At 42.6% G+C, this 20,543-nt stretch overlaps 1 protein-coding gene across 1 annotated transcript in view; it reads left to right on the top strand.

The window, feature by feature from the left end:
• LOC142209144 (bactericidal permeability-increasing protein-like) overlaps positions 1–20,543 on the top strand; it is a 35,685-nt gene that overhangs the window by 6,858 nt on the left and 8,284 nt on the right. Inside the window, exons 7-13 of the mRNA XM_075278081.1 lie at positions 6,788–6,879; positions 8,368–8,544; positions 10,320–10,373; positions 11,739–11,906; positions 13,474–13,544; positions 16,510–16,552; positions 20,464–20,527. Of these exons, the coding sequence (XP_075134182.1) occupies positions 6,788–6,879; positions 8,368–8,544; positions 10,320–10,373; positions 11,739–11,906; positions 13,474–13,544; positions 16,510–16,552; positions 20,464–20,527 (669 nt within the window). The remainder of the gene's footprint in view (positions 1–6,787; positions 6,880–8,367; positions 8,545–10,319; positions 10,374–11,738; positions 11,907–13,473; positions 13,545–16,509; positions 16,553–20,463; positions 20,528–20,543) is intronic.

The following is a 20,543-nucleotide window of genomic DNA, read 5'->3' as shown; positions in this document are numbered from 1 at the left end:
TAATTGGTACAATCAATGTAAACAAATTCCAGGTTCTTAACAGTTTTCAGGGTCTCAGGTTAGTGATTTCTGTAAGATGCCATAAAACCATGTGACAGATTAAGCCCCTTCTTCAGTGTTTGAAGCAGAGTCATAAATTTACACTCCTAAATCCGTCGTTCTTTCTTTGATTTGAAATTCCCTTTTAAAACCAAAATTTTCATGTGATCGGTGATATTATGATCTTCATTGCAGAAATGTTTTGATACGGGAAGGTCCATTCTTCGTTCTCTAATTGTGTGGCGATGTGAGTTCATCCGCATTCTAAGCTGCTGTCCGGTCTCTCCAACATACAGATTTTCAGTGGGACATTTGGTGCACATTATTAAATACACTACATTAGGTGTGTTACAGGTGACCGTACCTCGGATTTTATATTCCCTGTTAGAGTTTGGTATCTATCCTGTGTTAGTTGGAGGTTTCCTTATACATTGTCCTTATACTAAATTACCTATAGTCAGCCATTCTCCACAGCCAAAGATCCCTGTACATCACCTATGACTGAACTAGAATTTAGTTAAAGTCCCAAGTTTTCAGAAAACCAATTCAATACAACATTGCAATGTTCTAGTAAAACCCATCACAAGCTGCAATTCAAGTCACTGGGTGGCTACATATAGACACGTATAGCTCATCACCCATCGTGAAAAGCTTATCAGATTGGGACTAAAGATGGATGAACCTTTCAAAGCTTCATTCATCTCTAGTTTTTATGTTCGTGGATACAGACCAAAAGATTTATTTTTATAAACCAAAAGTGTGAGTTACCTTAAAATATCGTGTATGACATTCTGAGGGCTCCTAGGGTTTAATCTAACCCATTTTTAACTCTCTAATGCAAAAAAACCCCACAGCCCCACACTTTATCTGTATAATATTTTCTATCATTCTAACTCTGAGATCCTATCTGTCCAATCTCTCCCCACAAAATAGACACTTATCATCAGCCTGGGCTTTTTACGCTGCCTATGAATCATCAGTGCCCTTAGAACTATAGTCCCTCATGAGGACTGGCTGCAAAGCATTATGATTGAGACAACCTGGTCTTTAAAGTCATATGATCGTATTCTCCATGCATTATTTCACTTGCTCAAATCCGAATATTTTCAAAAATTCTTAATGAATCTGGCTAGGAATGAATCGATTTGCTCAGCTCTAATCTGTATAATACCCCTTTCTGTGACTTTGCATAGGCAGGCACAATGTGTCCTGCTCCATGTCACTAAGGGGTAATTATATGTGGGGCACTAATGGGTCATTACACTGTGTGGGCATGTGGGAGCACAAGTGGTAAAGGTAGGGACATCCCTGGTCATAAGAGCTTACAGTCTCTATAGAATGGTGATAGTCAGCTCAAGAAGCTATTTGTGTCCACAGGATCAGCCCTATGTGTTGGCAAGAGCACTATAAATAAAGCCGCATGAACTAGTCACCCATTACATAATGCACAATAGTGTGTCTACTCATTTGCTTCTCTCTATTGTCTTTATATTCCAATACTTTTTGTTTTTACTTATGCTATTGTGACATGGTAAGAGCTGAAAGCAGATTATGAGTCAGGAAGCTGCTTCCAGTTATGATGATATGTATTTGTATCTATAGACAGGACTTGATGAGGTCACAATAATGTTTACATAAAGGCCTTATTATATTGTAATGATGTCACATTGGTGTATGTGTTTGTTTTAATGCTGTACTATATTGTGATGTGATGATTAGAGATGAGCGAGTACTGTTCGGATCAGCCAATCCGAACAGCACGCTCGCATAGAAATGAATGGACGTAGCCGGCACGCGGGGGGTTAAGCGGCCGGCCGCCGTCAAAGCGGAAGTACCAGGTGCTTCCATTCATTTCTATGGAGCGTGCTGTTTGGATCGGCTGATCCGAACAGTACTCGCTCATCTCTAGTGATGATGTGTGTATCTATATTCTGTGTGCTTTATTGTGATGAACCCACAGTAGTTTGCATATACTGTACAGTATATTTAGTCTATGTTCTATTCTGTTTGATCGCCAGTTTTGATTGGACCAAACACAATCTTAAGACCCCAGAGTATAACCTGCTGAGACCCAGGGCAGTTGATAAAAAAAAAAAAAAAAAATTACTCACCTCTCTTGGGCTCTGGTGCATCTCCCTGTTTTTTTCAGGTCTCAGCAGTCTTATGGAAGGCCCAAAGAGAACAGGGAGTCATGCTGGAGCCCAGGAGAGGTGTGTTTACAATGCCTTTCACATGGGTTGGGAGTTCGGGATCCACTAGCCCCCTTTGATCAGGTGTCCAGTGGGGAATTCATCTTCTCCCATGTGGGCCAGTCCAAGCCTGAGGCTGAGCACTTTTGCAATTAAGTTGTAGGTTGTACTCTATTGTCATGATGTCGTAATCTACGTTCCTTGCTATATATATTTTTTTGTTGATGATGTCACAGTAGTGTTTGTACGGTGAAATATTGATCCCACAAGAAGTATGAATTTTCTAAATGCATGAAGGTTTTTATTCGATGATAGATACACACAATATAAGTGTGAACGTTTTCGCTGTCACCCAGCCTTCATCACACTCTACAAAGTTGTATAAATAAACAGCAAATTAAACGTGAGTATGACAAATTGTGTGAACAAATATTTTAAACAAAAATTAACAGAAATGTACAATCCAGTCACATACATATAGTAAGAAAATAGGTATATATACATGTTTCCCCAGTGTACATACATGTTTATCACGGATTGGGACCCTATCCCACTACCTATAACCCAACGTACCTACCACCACACCTATTAGTATTAGTAGTGTTTGTAGTTATAAGTTGTTGCTGCTGCTGAATATCTTAGAATACCATTTGCTCTCCATTATGTAAATTTCACAATAATGTGTATATTAATTTCATAGTAATCTTGGTATGTGTATTTCCAGCCTCCACTTTATGGTATGTATACTGTAAGTGCGCAGCATTTATAGGGTGTACTTTATTGTGTTGCTGTGGCAGTAACATGTGTATAGGTGTGTTCGTAGGCTATATCTTTTTGTGGTGTCATATTATGGTATGTTAATTATTATTATTATTGTTTATTCATATAGCACCATTAATTCCATGGTGCTGTACATTATTAGATTAATTCCATGGTGCTTTACATTTGGGGGTTACATACAATACACAAAATATACAGGTAGATATGATACTAACAGTGATCGGCTGGCACAGTGGGGTAGAGGGCCCTGCCCGCGAGGGCTTACAATCTATGGGGGAAGGGGGTAGAGACAGAAGGAGAGGGGGAGACTGCTCAGATGGCGGTGCGGTGATAGTGTTATTGGAGGTTGTAGGCCTTCCTGAATAGGTGAGTTTTCAGGGCCTTCTTGAATCCTGTGATTGTGGGGGTCACTCTTATGTGTCGTGGTAAGGAGTTCCAGAGTATGGGGGATGCACGGGAGAAATCTTGGAGACGGTTGTGTGAGGAGCGGATGAGAGCAGAGCGGAGTAGGAGGTCATTGTAGGATCTGAGGTTACGTGTGGGCAGGTAGTGGGAGATTAGTTCAGAGATATATGGAGGGGACAGGTTGTGGATGGCTTTGTATGTTAACGTTAGTAGCTTGAACTCAATTCGCTGGGCTATGGGTAGCCAGTGGAGGGACTGGCAGAGGGGAGCAGCCGATGAAGATCGGGGGGTGAGGTGGATTAAGCGAGCAGCGCAGTTTAGGGTGGACTGGAGGGGGGCGAGGGTGTTAGCTGGGAGTCCATGGAGAAGGGTGTTGCAGTAGTCTAAGAGGAAGATTATGAGGGCCTGGACGAGCATCTTAGTGGTTTCAGGGGTGAGGAAGGAGCGGATTCGGTGGATGTTTTTGAGTTGGAGGCGGCAGGAGGTGTTAAGGGTTTGAATGTGTGACTTGTAGCATAGGTCAGAGTCCAGGGTTACCCCAAGGCATCGGGCCTGTGGGACAGGGGTAATTGTGGTTCCGTTAACTTTGATAGATGGGTCAGGTGGAGGGGCCATACGGGGTGGGGTGAAGATGATGAACTCTGTTTTCTCCATGTTGAGTTTGAAAAATTGGGAGGAGAGGAAGGAGAGGGAGGAGGCTACAGCTGCTAAACAGTCTGGAACTGTGGCCAGCAGAGAGGTAACGTCTGGTCCAGAGATGTATATTTGGGTGTCATCGGCATAGCAATGGTATTGAAAACCATTAGATCCTATGAGTTGGCCCAGGCCAAGGGTGTAGATGGAGAGCAGGTTGGTATTGGCTAAGGAAGGGGGGGGGGGGGCATTGTGTTTGGAATGCTGTATCTCAGCAACTGTAGGTCCGAGCAAGTTGGAGTCTCGTCTTAAACCTTCCCAGATACCTGAAGTATCTCTGTACCAAATTTGGCAAAGATCGGTCCAGTCGTTTGGTTTGCATTAGAGAGCAGACGGACAGACAGAAATTCATTATTATAATATAGAGAGACTACTGTGATGATGTGTGTATACATTGAGCGCTGTGTACACAGCGATCGAGAAGTCAGGGACGGTAATAAACTGTCCCTGCCTTCTGCATGGGAGATCTGACTGTAGTTACAGCCGACTCCCTGTTTCAGCTGCTGAAAACTGCATGGACGTACCAGTATGTCCTTGCAGAGGTGGTCACCGCCATAATATGCAGTCACCACATCTGCGAGGAGCTGAAACACGCTCTAGCAACTAAAATCTAAGTTGCGAGACGGAATGTTTCAGTTTCACACGATGCTGGAATGAGTAATGAATGATTGAGAGATAAAGCAGAGGTGTTTTATACAGACGCATGTCCGGTTTATCAATGGTTGATACCAGAGATCAGTAGCTGAATATTCAAAGGTTTAACCTAGTGATACACAGAAAAATGTTGAGATCGAAATCAGCTGCTGATTCTATATATTCACATAGCGTAAGCAATTTTCAGATAAGGTGCACCTTAGTTACTCATCTTCCCTTTGTTTAACCCTTTAAGGACGCTGGGTAATTTGTACGTTAAGAGCAAATCTGCATAAAAAAGCAGCTTTTCTGTAACATGAGGTCTCATCCAAAAATTGCCTAAAACACTTAATGTGGCGCAAAGCATGTTGGACAGTCTTTTGATACAAATTACGTCAGAATTCTAGAGCATTTGTAGTTTAAATTCCCTCCAATGTGTTTATTCTTTTAGCTATTTAATTTTTATTTTTTAAAACCTTTAAAACCTCTGCTGCCTGGGGCGAAACATAGAAAAAAATGCCCAAACCAGCTATCTTTCATTTTGTGATGGGGCTTGCCTAAATTAAAGTTGTAGTAGCCCTACATGGTGCACATCCACCTTTTTTTGCACCCACTCGGTATACAGTCTCCTTTTTTTGGCCCCCCAAATTATATGGCACCCCTTTTCTTGGCCCACCCAATAGTATATGAGCCCTTTTTTATGACCTGGGGGTGGCATTCATATTTTATCAATTTATTTTTTATTTTATTAGCAATTCTTATTATTGCAATAGGTAGTGGCCAATTCTTTTTACTCACCCATCCGTGCTCCTGTCCAGGCCGGCTCTGCTGCTGTCTCCAGGGTGAGCTGTAGCTGATATTGAAGAAAACCAGGACGCTGGATGTCCTGGCATCCTTCAGCATCTTGACATAAGTGCAGCACTGCCTAGAGGTGGCTGCGGACCCTGCAGGAGAATGGATGGGTGAGTAAAAAATATTGGCCAATAACTATTGCAATAATACAATAAATAGCAGATGACTAATAAAATAATGCCGCCTCCCTGTTTATTCCATGAGGTTCCGCCTCAGGTCATTGCCTCGGGTCACCTAATGAAAGATGCGGCCCTGATATTGAGACACATGTTCTCGTTTTAGCTGTATAGACAGTATGCACTTCATTTACAGATGAGCAGGAATTAATTGTTAGAGAAATGTCAAAATGGCTGTACCACAATACAGATGGAGACAAGTAAACTCAATATGCATTGTAGAGTAACTTTTGAAAGTATTTTTATTAAAATGTTTCCCTGCAGAGGTGTCTCAATCTGTTTGTAATGGCACCCCCTGGTGGTCAAAATGTAAATGTGCACACATGTGATTATCATGAATCTATTTGTCATGCATGCTCAGTAAAATACTGAAAGAAGCAGGGATATTGTTTAGGCTGGACATAGGCTTTCTGATTTGCAGAATTTGCATCATGATAAAATGCTGTTTCTCATGAAAATGGAGCTGCAATGCAGAATAAGAAAGGCGTCTTTGGAAAGAGTAGAAGCCGCGTACAAGGTACGGACATTCATTTGATACCAATTTATATAAAAAAAACTTGCAATAAATTGCAATAAAAAAAAATAAATCATGATTTGAGTTACATGTAACGGTGGGTTCACACCAGCGCCCGGTCTCCATTTTGTAGGTTTCCGTTTTCTGTCAGCAGAAGACAGAAATCTGGCATTCAGTGTCTGTTGGTGAGCACCCGTGAGCGTCTTCTGCTCTGGCGAAACAGTTCTTTTTTAACTGGACTCAAAGTCTTGCATGTCCGACTTTGTGTCCGGTTAAAAAAAAAAAAAAACGGTTTTGCCACGGGGAGCAGAAGACGCTCTCAAACGGACACTTTGCAAACCCATTCAAATGAATAGGTTTGAAAACTGCTTGCCGGTTTCCGTCTCCTGTCCAGTTTCTTGGACAGGAAACGGAAACCTGCAAAATGAAGATTGGGTGCTGGTGTGAACCCGCCCTTACAGTTCCAGTTTTGCAGGACTTAAAATATTCTGAATTTTTTTTTACAGTTACTGCAGATCTTGATGCTTACAATAAAATTGACTATTCTCTGATAAATCATCCTCGAGTGCAGAAAACGGTTATTGATCTCGATCTAAAAGTAAGTTATCTTTTAAAGACAATCAAGTCAATGTAAATGTTGACTTATAAAACCAAAATAAGCAATATCAATATTAATAGATGTTTCTATCCTAAGAACAAACGGATAATTCACTGTTTCTCTCCCTGTAAAGTGTCAAAGCAGTTTGTCACCCCTGCAGACTCTATCTCTAATTTCCATCCTTGAGGTGGGAACTAGCTGCTGCCATGTCTCTCAAAGATTGCACACAGAAAGTAGAGGAGAATCTGCTTATCTAAGTCTTTCTCACTAAGGCTTTGTGCACACAATGTAGGGTATGTGAAAATGGAACAGACAGCACATGGACTGAGCCGCCAGAATGGACAGGGATAAGACCTGCAAGGTTTATGAGGCCTCCGCACGGATCCTTGAAAAATATGGCCGTTCAAATTATGCTTCCCATTTTTACAGATCTATATCAACGGTGCCTGAAAAAACGCAGCTTTGGGCTAAGGCCCCATGGGATGTTCTGCAGCCAAAAAGCGCTGCGGGAAAAGCCATGGCAGCGACGCATCCCGGTTATTTCCGCAGCACTTTAAATAGAAAGTTCACAGAGTTTTCCTCCGCAAATTTTCTGTTACAATTATACCTCTGGGGAAACCGCCGGCATTTCCGTAGGTATAATTGACATGCTGCGATTAGAAATCGCGGTGTGTCTGCATGGTGGTTTTTACAAAGTGGACATGAGAGTCGCTAGAATTCCATCCACTTTGCCTGTACTGTAAATGCTGCAATTTTTCTCGTGGCGTTTCTGCTGCAGGCAAATCGCAGCGTTTCCATCCCCTGGGGCCCCGGCCTTACTGTGTACAGAGTCTTGTTAGACCATTTAAGCCCTGCTGAGAATTCTGGGAATAGAATATGCAAATAACTCAACTTTGGTGGAAAAGGTCACCTTTCAAAAGGTAGCTCCCTATAGATCAATGCTTGGTTTCCTTTGAAACCTAGTTTTAATCCCAGATTATATCACTAAATCAGACTACCTCCTTCAAAAGTAAGAGGGATTCATTCACAGACGACTGCTCTAAGGTTATTGCCCCGCATCAGTGCAAAGTAGAGTAGTGGTTTGGTTGGGTGAGAGGTCATAGATGTGGATCAGAGGGTTACAATGTCTTATTAAGGAGACGTTACCTCAAAAGAGGTTTTAAGAAAAACAGGCATTGATCTATAGGAATATACCTTCCAGAAGAGGACACTAGAGCAATTTCCCATTTTACAACAAGAAGTATATCTTTGCATAGTCCCTGAATTCTTAGCAGGGTATGCTTGATCTAAAAAGTTCAAAGCAGTCTCTTTTGAGGCAACATCTTTTTATTGACACACAATACCCCTTCTGACCCATATCTATGACCTCTCAGACAGCCAGTACCCTGAATGGTTAATGACTATTGCAAAATGTTTGTGGTCAATATGCAGTGTATGTGTCTGATCCGTTGCAGTATTAATAACCATTAAGCATTTTGTTATACACAGGGTACTATAAAACATTCTGGATTTCAGGAGCAGCAAGAGCCTTATGGAGCCCCCATCTTTCTCCCAGAGACAAGGCAGTCAATGATGTTGGTGGGATTATCTGAATATTTTTTCAACTCTATAGGATCAACTTATTTTAGGTCAGAAATTCTAAAACTGACACTTACACAAGAACAGGTAAGAATACAATGTATACTTATCATACATGGCACTGTTCGCTCATTATAGTTCATGAATCTGGGCGAAAAGATCGAAAAATGCTTCTACTCAATATTGATCTGAAATATTTTCTTATTCCACTCAAAGGATTTGTATGAGATCAGCCCTGAGGGTCATTTTTTTCTATATGTAGTGTATAGGCTGTGTCTGATTTTGTAGTTCAGTCTCTGTAATGCACCTTATCTGTCTCAATGACAACTGGCTTCTTGGAGCTAGTGCTAGTAGTGTTTCCAGGGCGCACAGCTGTGATCTTTCATCTGTATAAAGGGCTGCCCATATATTCTGTGTTCAGGGTGCCCCTATCATCACACACCCCTTGTTATATAAGGCACCGTCACCCATTGGAGGGTTCTTCAGCAATAAGGTACCCTTTGTTCTGTGTAAGTGTTATGGTTTGCTGGGTTTATTAAAAAAAAACTAACAAAAGAAACCCAAAGGAGCCCGCTGGGCTCTGGACCACAGAACGCACTGATGTGAACAAGGTCTGACAGTTAGACGCCACTGCCAGCCCTCTACACACCCTAGTTCGCTCTGTTCAATCACAGCGGCCTGTGCAGGTCAGAGCAGCCGCACAAGGACTCAGTCTAGACAGCACTTCGGTGCTAGACTGTCCACAATAAGCTAGTGTGCACACAGTGGCTTCCTGAGGCACACCTAGCAGCTACCAACTTAAAGTTTTTAGAAATAGAGTTCTACCTGAACTACAATTTCTGCCTAACAAATGTTCTAGCTAGCTAGCTAGCTATCCTTAGCACACGCAGTGCATTTGTGAAATGACATTAGGGCAGCAGGCTGAGGAACCTCTTTATAAAGGGAAAGGGCGGTCCACTTTCGGCCAAGCCAGCTGCCCAAGGCGGAGGTGATTGGTCGACACGACTGTCAGTCACAGCCTGACCACACCCTCCGGCTGCAAGAGGGTTTAACCCTTGCTAAACCTGACTGCCGGCACAAGGGGGAAGTGACAGGCGGCAATACGCTACCGCAGAGAGACGGGCTGCGACCCGACCCCTCGGCCGCAGTTGCCGCACAGTCCTAACAGTAAGTTCCCACCATCGTTTTGTTCGTATTGCCCCTGTTTGACCTCTGCTTGTATTCTTGACTGCAAACTTATTCCGCCAGTCCTGACCTCTGCCTCAATGCCGCACTGACTGTGTGCCACCTACCCTGACTTCTGTCTGGTTTACTTTTACCTACAAACTCTGATTGGCCTGGCTCTTGACCATGTCTCTTCATGTCTCTTTGCTGCCATGCTCCAGCCTGGGTCAGCTGTCACTGAATGAAGGCCACTGTGCAAGGTAGCTCCCTGCAGTGAAGCCCAGATTTCCATACAAAGGGAACCAGTTAGACAACGCTCACAGGAGCATGGCAGAAGGCATAATAAGGACTCTGCTGATGGACAAAGAGAGTTATATGCAGAGGAATCATTGCTTTAGCCATTGTTCCTCCTTCATGTCGTCTACATTGGCCTGTGTAGCATGTTTTGTAGCCAGTCAGAGATTTCTCAGACATGTTTCTCGGTCCAATGGTATCTTAAGTAGAGTAGCAAAGCAGATACAGTTTAAAGCACTTTATTGCACTGGGGTGAGGATTCACCAGTGTGATAATAAATTTGGAAATACATGGGTAATATGAATTGGTTCCATATTGATTTCTAGTCCAACGCTACCAGAATGTAACTGCAATTAAAGTTAATTATAAGATTAATAATCTAATAATTGATTTAACTTTTGCAGTGTCCACATGCTTTCTGGCTGAGAACAGGTGACTATAACTCCATCATCCCAGAGGTAAGTTATTTCATAGCTGTGTCTCATTTCTTTTTTTTTTTTCATTCAGATTTTTATTACATTTTTAACAATACATACCATGAAAGCACATTAAAGTGAAGTCTCATTTCTTGTTGAGTAAATTCAGATTTGCTTTGGCGTTTTATATACTGCACTTAGGCTAAGGCACCACGGACCGTCATCGCAGTGCTAAAGCGCTGTGGAAAGAACCGCTGCGTGATCGCATTGTAGTTCTTTCTGCAGTGCTTTGAAGAGAAAGTTCACAGAGTGAAGAGTGCAGATTTTTTGTTCACAATATATCTACGGGATAGCCGCCGGCATTTCCGTAGATATAATTGACATGCTGTGATTTGCAAAGCCGCAACGGCTTTGCAAATCACAGCGTGTCCGCACTGCAATTTCTTCCGCAAAGTGGGCATGGGATTCGCATGAATCCCATCCCCTTTGCTTGCACTGTAAAACGCAGCGATTTTTCCCGCAGCGTCTCCGCCTTTACGTCCCATGGGGCCCCGGCCTTAGACTGTAAAAAGCTTGTCTTCTTAATGGGTCCTCCAGAGTAAATCTAAGCATGAGGGTTTGGTCTTGTGGCTGGAACCCCTATGATCAGCTGACAAAATGGCATTCAGCTATTGACATCCACAAGAACCTTTATAAAATGTGAAAGTATAATTTTTTTTTATTTAAAAAAAAAAAAAAATTAATCAGAATTATTGGTTACACCACTATCACAAACTGCAGTGCGAGCGCTATGACTCTGGTTCTGATGATCTGCAGGATGTCTGGTTTGTATCTGGGGATAATCATACACATTAGGGAGAGTGGTTGCCTACATAGGCGTACAGAGACTTACAAGGTTAAGAGGACATCGTCACTCCCTAGGGAGAGACAAAATAAAGGCCTCTTGGAAGGTCGGGCATGATGCTAAAGGGAGCAGCCATTATTGGGTTATTTCACTGGAATCCTGTCATAAGACAGGCTTGCACATTCCAGTGAGCGCCCTCTATTGGTTTGCAACAACAAGGCAGCTTCTGACTTCCTAATTACATCATGGAAGACAGATTTGCATATTCTTCCCATGGAGACGTATAAGTCATTCCTGCTCCGCTAGGGATTCTGGGTAAAAAATATGCAAATCTATTCTCCAGGATGTAATTAGGAGAACAGTGCCTCTGTTTGCTGCCCCCTAGAGGGCAGCAAACAGAGGCACTGTTCTCCTAATTACATCCTGGAGAATAGATTTGCATATTTTTTTACCCTGGTTTGTATCTGTAATAATTCTGCATCTTGTATTGCATAATATATTTTATATGCTGCAATATGTATAGTATAAATGTACTGCATTTATTTGCAATTTTTCTGTTACAGATGAGGAAATATTATCCTCAGTCTGAGGCCGTAATGCTGACAGTAAAAGCCACCAAGCCTCCGGTCATTCTCCTGACATCTCAGCTCACCATGCAGTTAGAAGGAAATCTGGAAGCTCTTGCTGTCCTGCCGCACATATTCACAGAGCAAATCTTTGCAACCAGTGTAGTAAGTAATGTCTGTGTAAAATGGATCCCATTGAAGTTAATGGGAGTCTTTTTTTTTTCTGCGCTGATTCTTTACACACAAAACTCCATGTGAATGCACCCTAAGGCTAAGGAACCACAAAGCTAGTAACTGCTAAAAAACATTGCAGAAAAAAATGGAGCAGATTTTTTCCCGCATCGTTTTTCATTGAGTTTTTGATTCATTTTTTTCAGCCCTTATTCAATATATAGGGAAAGCAGGTGTGTTTTTGAAAATGCAGCTTTCTCAGAGCTCTCTTTTTCCACAATGTGTGGATGAGTTTAATGAAATCTCTTTCACTTTGCTGGTGCTGTAAAATGCAGAATTCTCTTCTGCTGCGCTTCCATAGATGCGATCAATGATGCAACCATATGCTTTGTACAAACAAAATTTTCCAGAGATCAATTATTAATATCCCCTAGTGCCCCCTTGAATGTAGTACGCACCTGATGCTGTTTTACGTAAATTTTGCCCTCTTTATATTAATAATGCAACCTACTGACCAGTTGTTATGGTTTTCCCAGACCTCTTGTATAAAGGATAACCCTTTATATTGTTATTGGTGTCCAATGCCCCTTATATTAATGAGGACTCCTTAAATCTGAAAAATGGATCTTCAAATTATTATTATTGTTTATTTCTATAGCACCATTAATTCCATGGTGCTTTACATTTGGGGGTTACATACAATACACAAAATATACAGGTAGATATCATACTAACAGTGATCGGCTGGCACAGTGGGGTAGAGGGCCCTGCCCGCGGGGGCTTACAGTCTATGAGGGAAGGGGGGTAGAGACAGAAGGAGAGGGGGAGACTGTACAGATGGCGGTGCGGTGATAGTGTTATTGGAGGTTGTAGGCCTTCCTGAATAGGTGAGTCTTCAGGGCCTTCTTGAATCTTGTGATTGTGGGGGTCAGTCTTATGTGTCGTGGTAAGGAGTTCCAGAGTATGGGGGATGCACGGGAGACATCTTGGAGACGGTTGTGTGAGGAGCGGATGAGAGCAGAGCGGAGTAGGAGGTCCATGGAGAAGGGTGTTGCAGTAGTCTAGGCGGGAGATTATGAGGGCCTGGACGAGCATCTTAGTAGTTTCAGGGGTGAGGAAGGAGCGGATTCGATGGATGTTCTTGAGCTGGAGGCGGCAGGAGGTGTTGAGGGTTTGAACGTGTGACTTGAAGGATAAGTCGAAGTCCAGGGTAACCCCAAGACATTGTGCTTGTGGGACTTGGGAAAGTGGGGTTCAAATAGCTTGGTGACAAAGTATGGCCACGATTTCAACTATTAACGTTTGCCCTCTACCCCTATCTAAGTAGTAAATGTACCTCATAATGTAACAATCAGACAAGGACTGGTCAAAAGGGTTAACGTGGCGTTCAAAGGTCTTAAGACACAGGCCTGCATGATGGGTAACGGGAGGTATACTGGTTATAGAGTATTATTATTGGTTAGTAACTAGAGCGCTCAGATCTATAAAGCTGTAAACCATACATTGTCCTTTATTCATTTAGACAATTTTTATATCCTAACAAGTAATGTGTTCCTTCCAGCAAGCGACATTCATTGCTGACACCTTGCACCTGTCTAACCAAAACTTGAAGATCTCCTTTTCAATTCAAAGGTAATAAAAATGTTGTTTTATCTCAAACTCAAAATCTCGCAAACGGACTTGAAAATGTTATTAAAAATGTTAGAAAACACCGTAAATGTAAATTGTGTAATCTAATGCCAGGAAGTTACATGCAGCGCTCCTGGGTATGTTCTAAGGCAGCCGTATATGTTTGTAATGTGCGTGTGTGTATGTATGTGTATAATGTGAATGTATATGTGTATAGTGCATAGCTCTCTGTGATTTCAGAGGTTCTCCTCTCCTCAGAAAGCTGGGTATGAGCCGACACCTTTGGGTGTGGAGTACTGAGCTACTATGAGGTTTAGGAAATATTTTATTATAGAAATGCCTGATTTCTGTCAGAGTATAACACATCCTCAGGTTCAGACATGGTTTACACAGCTCCTAAGTTTATAAGCATGAAAAAAACGTAGCATTACTAATTCAATGGACGGTATTACCCTATGGTGTAGACAGTATTCAATATAGTCCTGTTATATACATGTTGGGACCAGAATATATATATAAAAAAAAAAGCACCTTAGGTACATCTTAAAGAGTTGCTCCGACTTCTATCTTTTTGTTTAATAGTGGTGCTGAAGGGGCCATGAATATTAAAAAAAAACCCGAACTTACTTACTTGCCCCTGATCCGTCATACTTGACATCTTGTTTGTACCACGTGACTATTGCAGCTAATCTCAGGCCTCACCGGCACGTTTTTCACAAATGTCACATGACTGCTACATACCTTCCAACCGTCCCGATTTCCGCGGGACATTCACGATTTGGGTGACATGTCCCGCGGTCCCGGTTGGAGGGAGGTATGTCCCAATTTCCAGAGGACGCAGATCTGAGTTGAACACATATGCGGCTGAAGCAAGGAGCTGACACAGGTCAGCTCCTCGCTTCGCCGCTGCGTGCCTCTCTCGCTGACACATATGCGGCTGAAGCGAGGAGCTGACACAGATCAACTCCTCGCTTCGCCGCTGCCGCCGGCTACTGGCTTGTAGACACGATGTGACGTCATCACATCGCGTCTACAAGCCATTAGCCGGCGAAGCGAGGAGCTGACCTGTGTCAGCTCCTTGCTTCAGCCGCATATGTGTCAGCGAGAGAGGCGCGCAGAGAGCGGCGAGGGAGCGGAGGAGAAGGTAAGTGTAATGTGGAGGTGGAACGTGAAACTGGGGGCAGATGAAGGAGAGGACGGCATGACACTGGGGGCAGAGATGTGGAGACATGAATCTGGGGGCAGAGATGGAGGGACATGAATCTGGGGGCAGAGATGGGGGACATGAATCTGGGGGCAGAGATGGAGGGACATGAATCTGGGGGCAGAGATGGAGGGGACATGAATCTGGGGGAAGAGATGGGGGGACATGAATCTGGGGGCAGAGATGGAGGGGACATGAATCTGGGGCAGAGATGGAAGGGGGACATGAAACTGGGGGCAGATGAAGGGTGTATATGAAACTGGGGGAGAGATAGAGGGGGGACATATAATTTACGGGTGACTGTAGGAGGATTATACTGTGTGCGGGCACAGGAAAAAATTAACGAGTGGGCGGAGTCAACACAAAAGTGGGAGGGGCTAAATGTGCTGCACATTTTGTCCCTCTTTCGGTTCTTCAAAAGTTGGGAGGTATGCTACTATGATGTTCTGTATGTGAAGAGGTGACCACGGAGGCCTGTGATTGACTAGTGGTCACCTGGTACAAACTGCTCAGGAACTTGTATACGGAGGGTGTGTGGTGTAGTTTTTTTGGGGGGTTTTATGACTCAGCAGCACAAATAAACAAAAACTAAAAAGAGTTGGCATACCCTTTTAAAATATAAATCAATCAATCAATCTATATCCATATGTTCTCTTCAGGGAGTAGATCGCTTGATCGCTTGCTCCACTTATAATATTATATTGTATTTTCCACTGATACAAAGCTACTGACTTCAAAAGAGCAAGTCCAAAGTCTGCCACTAGATGGTACCCGAGTATCACTTGTATTTTAAGTATAAGGAAAAATGTTTGTTCTTGTACCGTGTTAGCCAGTGGGTTCTGTGCGGAGATCTGGCGGCAAGCACACAGACCCCATTATAGTCTATGAGGTCCGTGTGCTTTTACTGCATGCTAGAGATGAGCGAATAGTATACTATTTGATCGAATACTCATATCGGTCAAATACCACGCAGGAAAATTCCATTGAATTCAATTCAAAAACCTCCTCGTGCTCCTCGTCCTGCTACTTCCGGAACTTGGAGGATCCAATGTGTCGAACTTTGGTTTCCATGGAAACCGGAACAACATTACCAATTTTTCCCATAGACTATAATGGTATGCGATATTCGAACGAATACTACTCACTCATCTCTACTGCACACCACTTGCAATTGCGTTTGGTAGTGGGGGGGGGGGAGTATTGCAGACTTCCCCGAACGGATTACCAACACAGATGTGAACCAACCCTTATTTTCAGTACGGAGACAAAGTTCTGCAAGTTCTACTTTTCTCTCTGCACAAAAAAACTGAAAGCAGGCGGAACGGCACAAAATGATACATGCTGATTACTTTTAGAACAAATGGGTTTTCATCCGGACCAATTGAAATCAGTTTTTGAAGATGTCAAATACTGATTATGAACGGAACGGTCAAACACAGATGTGAACCAGGCGTAAGGTGAGCGCATTTCTGACCTATAGGGATCAGCACTTTCCACAAGGAATAAGACGTTTCAGCGTTTCTTCATTATGTCATTACACATCAGATTATGGTCTTTCAAAAATTTCATGAAAAAGTATCAGCTAAACTACAAAAAGTTTGAGTGTAGCCCAAGTTGTATATTCCCTGTCGTTCCACCAGCGGCACAAGGCTCGTATTGTGCCGCTGTTGGGACTAAGGGAAAACAGGTTATCTACATAATCACCCATTATACGTTCCCATTTAATCTAAAGCTTTGGATCATGTCTCTTTATTTCTAATTTAGTTTTCATTTTGGAAATGTAAGAAGTTCTGTTGGCCGTGTTGAGGTAAGTCTACAAGACAGCTATGAGGAATACCTACTGTAATACTTATCCATGTATACAAAGCTTCATTCCTACAAAGTTCTGCCATAGCTGGTGTTTCACCATCTCACCAATTTAACATTTCCTCTTCTGTGAAGTGAAGAAAAAGGGGCGCTATCACTGGATTTTCGCTATTTTAAATAAACATATGCGTGAATAGCCTTTAAAAAGGCTATTCAACTCCTGCTAATTTTTTGTTAAAAGACCCCCCCCCCGTTTTAATGAATTACCTTTTAAACATATATGTAAATGAACCCTTCCGTGCACCGTGGGCGTTCCCGTGCACCCCTCACGTCATACTCTGTTCACGCCCTCCTCTCTTGGTTCTTGTGTGTAAGTCCCTCCTCCTGCTTTCGATTCACAGCCTCACAACTGTCTCTTCCCTGCCAGTGACACAGGATCTGTGATGACGTCACTACTGTTCTGTGATTGGCTTGTCCCTGTGATGACGTCACTACAAGGTCCTTCGTCGTCTAAGTAGTAATCTCTACAGAGCAGGGGCTGCAGCTCCCTGTGTCTACCATAGATCTCCATGTATACAGTAGATGTATGATATGATAGACACAGGGAGCTGCAGCCCCTGCTCTGTAGAGATTACTACTTAGACGACGAAGGACCTTGTAGTGACGTCATCACAGGGACAAGCCAATCACAGAACAGTAGTGACGTCATCACAGATCCTGTGTCACTGGCAGGGAAGAGACAGTTGTGAGGCTGTGAATCGAAAGCAGGAGGAGGGACTTACACACAAGAACCAAGAGAGGAGGGCGTGAACAGAGTATGACGTGAGGGGTGCACGGGAACGCCCACAGTGCACAGAAGGGCTCATTTATACATATGTTTAAAAGGTAATTCTTTAAAATGACTTTTTCTTGTTTTTTGTTTTTTTTTTGTATAACAAATGTATCATATTGTAACAGAGTACAGCGCTCCCTTCAGGAAATTGATCACTTGCTTGAGTTTTAATAATATGGTCTATTTTGAAGCAATACAATGTTTCTGTCATTATTTATAATATTATTATTAGCACTGGCATGGCAGCTGTGGGAGGGGGTGGAAGGAGCAGTATTGGCTCCATCAGCAGCTGCCTGAGTCACTGATGAGCAGCTTTCTTCTCCCGCATAGTAAAGAAGCTGCTCAACCAGCAGGTGGTGGCATACTTAGAGTACACCCTGACATCCTTTGTGGAAGCTCAACTGTACTTCTGGGCAGCCAAAACTGGATTTGAGACCATAACTGGCCGAGTTTGCCCTGGAAAAGCTGTCCTGCCCGGCCAGCAGTGCGTCATCAGAGCAGGTGTTTGGTGTGGCGGGAGCCATAATTACCCCAAGGACAACTAGAAGAATAATTTAATTTTTTTTTCTTTAACCCTTTCCCGCCGATGGCATTTTTTGATTTTCATTTTTGACTCCCCTCCTTCTAAACCCCATAACTTTTTTATTTCTCCGCTTCCAGAGTCATATGAGGTCTTAATCTTTGCGGGACAAATTTTTCTTCATGATGCAACCATTAATTATTCTGTATAATGTACTGGGAAGCAGGAAAAAAATTCAGAATGGGGTGGATTTGAAGAAAAAATGCATTTCTGCAACATTCTTACGGGCTTCAGTTTTACAGTGCTCACTATGCAGTCAAAATGACATGTTCCCTGTATTCTGTGTTTCGGTACGATTCCAGGGATACCAAATTTATATAGAATGTAATAGATGAAGGGAGCGGCTTGCAACACTCTTAGGTTAAATAATCCAAACTTTAATTTAGTCCATTAAAACATAGTACACACAAAAAAAAAGTGAAAAAGTGCCGAAGAAAAAAATGAAAAGGTGCAATAATCATAGCGCTATGATTAAGGGGTCGGTTTACCCCGAAACGCATTAGCGTTTTCTTCTTTTTATTGCACCTTTTCATTTTTTTCTTTGGCACTTTTTCCTGTGTGTGTACTATGTTTTAATGGACTAAATTAAAGTTTGGATTATTTAACCTAAGAGTGTTGCAAGCCGCTCCCTTCATCTATTACATTCTGCATGATCTGCCTCCTGGGTCCGGAGGCTTGGTTTGGCACCTCTGAATATTGAACATCTAAGTGGTAAGCTACAGCCCATTTTTTTCTATTTTTCTATTGGAACCAAATTTATATGGTTTTATTTACATTTTGACCCCTTAAAAAAAATCCAAACTGTGTTAAAAAATTTTTTTCTAAAAGTTGTCATATTCCGACGGCCGTAACTTTTTTATACGTGCGTGTACGGGGATGCATAGGGCGTCTTTTTTTGCGTGGCCGGGTGTACTTTTTAGTTCTACCATTTTTGGGAAATGTTATTGCTTTGATCACTTTTTATTCAAATTTTTATCAGAATCAAAACAGTGAAAAAATGGCGGTTTGGCACTTTTGACTATTTTTACCGCTACTGCGTTTACCAAACAGGAAAAATATTTTTATAGATTTGTAGAGCAGGCGATTTCGGACACGGGGATACCTAACATGTATGTGTTTCACAGTATTTAACTACTTTTATATGTGTTCTAGGGAAAGGGGGGTGATTTGAATTTTTAATACTTTTAAAATTTTTATATATTTTTTGGCTTTTTTTTTTAATTATTTTTGCATTTATTAGACCCCCTAGGGGTGCTGAACCCCAGGGGGTCTGATCACTAATGCAATGCATTACAATGCTAATGCATTGCAAAAAATCATTTCTTTTGCAGGCTGCATAGACCAGCCTACAAAAGAAAGAGATTGCAGACCGGCGGGGAGCCTTTAACAAGGCTCCCGGCTGTCATGGCAATGTGATGTTGGCCCTGGAGCATGCTCCAGACGCCAGTGATCACCGGCAAAATGGCGGCGCCCATTCGCTGCTGGGAAAATGGCACCTCTGGCGCCTTTGACTGTGGCGCCGGAGGGGTTAATGCCTCCGATCGGTCCGGGGACTAATCAGAGACATTAGAGCCGGTTGTCTACTGCTTAAAGAAGTAGACACCCAGCAGCTATGGCGGCCGCCCGGCTCCCGGGCGGTCGCCATAGTTACACACCCGGTATCCACTGTACTATTAAGGCGGATGTCGGGAAGGGGTTAAAGTATTAAGATAAAAAAATTATGAATTTGATATTGCCATAATTGTGATATTGACGTGTGGTGGTGAACGCCTTGAACATTAAACCTGCCAGAAAAACAAAACAATTGCCCTTTTTTTTCTCTTGTCCAGTTTCATATTATTCTGAAGTTTTCTCTGGGTTAGGGCTCGTTCACATCTGCGCCCGGTCTCCGTTCTGCAGGTTTCCGTTTCCTGCACAAAACGGAGGCAGGAGATGGAAACCTGCAGGACTCTTTCATTTGAATGGGTGAGAAAGCTGTCCGGCCGTGAGCGGCGGTGAGCGTTTTATGCTCTCCGCTGTGAAACCGGGTTTTTTAATCCGGACATAGAGTCGGACATGCAGTACTCTGTGTCTGGATTTAAAAAAAACGGTTTAGCGGCGGAGAGAATAAAACGCTCACCGCCGCTTACGGCCGGATCCGGTCTGTGCTTTCCGTCTTCTTGCATGCAGAAGACAGAAACCACAGAACGGAGACCCGAACACAGGTGTGAACCTAGCGTTACTAGTACAAGAGAGAGAATATTAAATGGTGCCATTACAAAGTACAATTTGCCCTACAAAAAATAACCTCTCCTATGTGAATAGAAAACTAATAAAGTTATGACTTTTAGAAAATGGAGGGGAAAAGATGAAAGCATAGGAAAGCTACTGCATTGCTGTTATACTGTATTAGGATTGTTAGGATTTACTGTATTAGGATTATTTCCCGTTACTGGGTTCTACAGATTAAATTTAGCATGACCAATGCATTAACATATTACATTATTACTCTATGTATTAGGTCTCAGAATTAGAACGTTCCCTGGGACGCATGCTACAAGAATCTGTAGTTCGTGCAATTAACAGTAGGTCATACTAACC

This window comes from Leptodactylus fuscus, chromosome 6 (genome assembly GCF_031893055.1).
Source record: "Leptodactylus fuscus isolate aLepFus1 chromosome 6, aLepFus1.hap2, whole genome shotgun sequence".
Taxonomy (NCBI): domain Eukaryota; kingdom Metazoa; phylum Chordata; class Amphibia; order Anura; family Leptodactylidae; genus Leptodactylus; species Leptodactylus fuscus.
The sequence above is the reverse complement of the archived record's forward strand: the minus strand, read 5'-3'. Positions and strand labels throughout refer to the sequence as shown.